Consider the following 2,694-nt stretch of genomic DNA (forward strand, 5'->3'; position numbering starts at 1 on the left):
GAACGTCATATGTACTTTGGGTAAGAAATATGTACGAGACATGGTCAGTTTGAATGTTAATTAATTTTATTTCTTTGGTGTTGAGACAAGATTTGATTATTTTTGGGGTGCATAGCTGTTAACGCCTGATGAATGTCGATTAAAAAAAAGGCCCTTCATATCAAATAAAAGTAAAATGGACATGATGTTCAAGGTGAAAAAAAACATGGCAGAAATAAAAATGTATACTTTTTTCACCATTATCGTAGGGAAAAAAATCGTCGTTATACAAAGAACTTTGAGAGAACAAAATCATTTCATCAATCTGAAATTGAATATGCCTAGAGTGGGAGATGATTACATAAATAACATCAATCAGAGACGCATGTACTGAACCGGAGGAATATTAATCGAATCGAGCAGATGCATCTTCGTACTCGTACAAATGTATGAAAATACACACGCTCAAAGAAGTATCGTTACAGTGGGGTCCGCCCAATTTCACACTGAACAACCCGGTAGTTTCTGCAGGGTTCGTAAGTGTGTGGGACTAAGGTTCGCCTGTTTCATGAAACGTTATCGCGGCATCTGAAATCATATTGCTTAATTTCATTTGATTCACGCAGGTGCAGCTTCACAATAAACGCACTCTTACCAACATGAGTAGCCTGTTATCCTTGGTGTCGGTTTGTTTTGTGCTGATTGTGTAACAGTACTCTGAGTGAGTGTACATTATAGAAAAAAAAGTATTCCATGAGAGAGAGAGAGAGAGAGAGAGAGAGAGAGAGAGAGAGAGAGAGAGAGAGAGAGAGAGAGAGAGAGAGAGAGAGAGAGAGAGAGAGAGAGAGAGAACATCAGCACAGGAACTTTTTGCAGAGATCCTCATATTAAGCAAATTGGAAAGTTCAGAAAAAAAAAATAAATAAAATTGGCGAAAGTTTACATATTACCAAATGCAGTGAGGATGTGACCCATATCCACACACGCACACACTGGTGATTCATGGAGCTTCGCTTAATTTTCGAGATGGGTTTCAGTTGACTGTGACGGCGTAGAATATATTGTCTTTAGGGGCGTGGTTTCCTGAACCGTTCCAGTCTCCTTATCAACTTCACAATCTCTCTCATGGATTATAGTAGTTGTTTCTTGTGCCTCGCCATGGGATAGTTCTGAGGGCTCATCTGGCGTCTCTCGCACGGTTTGCAGGGGTACAGTAGACGGAACGTTGCAGTCTCTCGAGTTCGGAGATGCAGAAGACCTGCAGGAACAAATTGATAGTTTAATATTACATAGATATTAATTCGATTGCTTGACATTTTCAATGTAATGCAGTATTGGTTAACCACGAGAAGAAACACGTGTTATAATGCCATGGAATGTTGATGTATTAATAGTCTACTGCACAGTCAATCCCTTAACTGATTTGTCTTCGTTTACCTTCTGGTTGAACTGCCGACTGGAACACATACATTGTTGTCCCTCGTCCTGCAGACTGAGGAAGACTTTGAAAAGTACGAGAGTGTTGATGTTAAAGTTGTTGAAGGACGACTTATCCCACTACCGGTACAACCACACTTACCCTGCAGCTGCAACACAACACACCACATTATTATCAGCCACTCGGCGGTGCCCTTCACTTCCAATCCATCACTCATTCTCACTTCTTTAATTTATTTCTCCACCTAAATAACGTCACCATGCAGGCAGTGAAGCGCTCTCTCTCTCTCTCTCTCTCTCTCTCTCTCTCTCTCTCTCTCTCTCTCTCTCTCTCTCTCTCTCTGCGCGCGCACACACACACACACACACACACACACACACACACACACACACACACACACACACACACACACACACACACACACACACACACACACACACACTTGCCTTCTTCAGAGTAGTTCTTTTGCATACGAATACCAGGAAAAGGGTGAAGCCTTGCAGGGCGTTGAGGATGTCTGTCGCTATCCTGAGGTGGTGAGGGGAGAAAGAGAGAGAGAGAGAGAAAAAAAGGCTGGTTATCCCCATTTTTTTTATTGCTACTATTCTAATTGCTAGCATAAATAATTTTGTGAGCATTTACCACGTGAGTGAGTAATAAGGGTAGGAAGGAATATTAATTGTTTATAATAAATATTTCCAAGTTTCTGAGAGGGAATTTACATTTAAAGTAAATCTATGCGAAAGACATAGTACTTCTGATATTAAAATCTGTGGGTTGATCACAATTAATGAATTAATGATATCCTTAGAGGGTATGCTCGTTCAGGATGTTTTATTGGATTACGTTATTATTACATTCAAGCCAATCTCGGCGTCACGTCCCAATCAAAGCACTCAGGGAAACTCGACCGCCCATCCCCCAGACTACTTGGTGGTCATGAGGCACTGCGCGTGATAGTCACGACGACAAGATACAACAGCTCAGTATTTGGCATTATAAGAGAACGCTGTTGTCAGAAACATGACCAGGGGACTTACGAGGCTCTACAGGCGCCGGCCTGCCAGGACACCACCTCTCCCAGCCAAGTGACGCCCATCACCAGGAACAGTTTCGCGTACAGCCACATCCTGCAGGCACCAGACGGTCATGTACTAAAAATATCCAGAATGATATCATTAATATAAGTGCCATGATCAAAATTATAGATCTAAGTTTGTATCCCTTTATGTAACCCCATGCCTTCCTCTTTGAACGCTTTCCTACAATAGATGCTG

General features: G+C 41.7%; 1 protein-coding gene across 1 annotated transcript in view; it reads right to left on the reverse strand.

Moving 5' to 3' along the window:
* Nucleotides 1–211: 211 nt before the first annotated feature.
* LOC135100490 (G-protein coupled receptor Mth2-like) overlaps nucleotides 212–2,694 on the reverse strand; it is a 14,164-nt gene continuing 11,681 nt past the window's right edge. The window contains exons 5-8 of the mRNA XM_064003450.1: nucleotides 2,458–2,547; nucleotides 1,864–1,945; nucleotides 1,417–1,565; nucleotides 212–1,237 (exon numbers count right to left, since the gene is read on the reverse strand). Coding sequence (XP_063859520.1) covers nucleotides 994–1,237; nucleotides 1,417–1,565; nucleotides 1,864–1,945; nucleotides 2,458–2,547 — 565 coding nt within the window. The 3' untranslated portion in view covers nucleotides 212–993. The remainder of the gene's footprint in view (nucleotides 1,238–1,416; nucleotides 1,566–1,863; nucleotides 1,946–2,457; nucleotides 2,548–2,694) is intronic.

This window comes from Scylla paramamosain, chromosome 5, assembly GCF_035594125.1.
Source record: "Scylla paramamosain isolate STU-SP2022 chromosome 5, ASM3559412v1, whole genome shotgun sequence".
In the NCBI taxonomy this organism is placed as follows: Eukaryota; Metazoa; Arthropoda; class Malacostraca; order Decapoda; family Portunidae; genus Scylla; species Scylla paramamosain.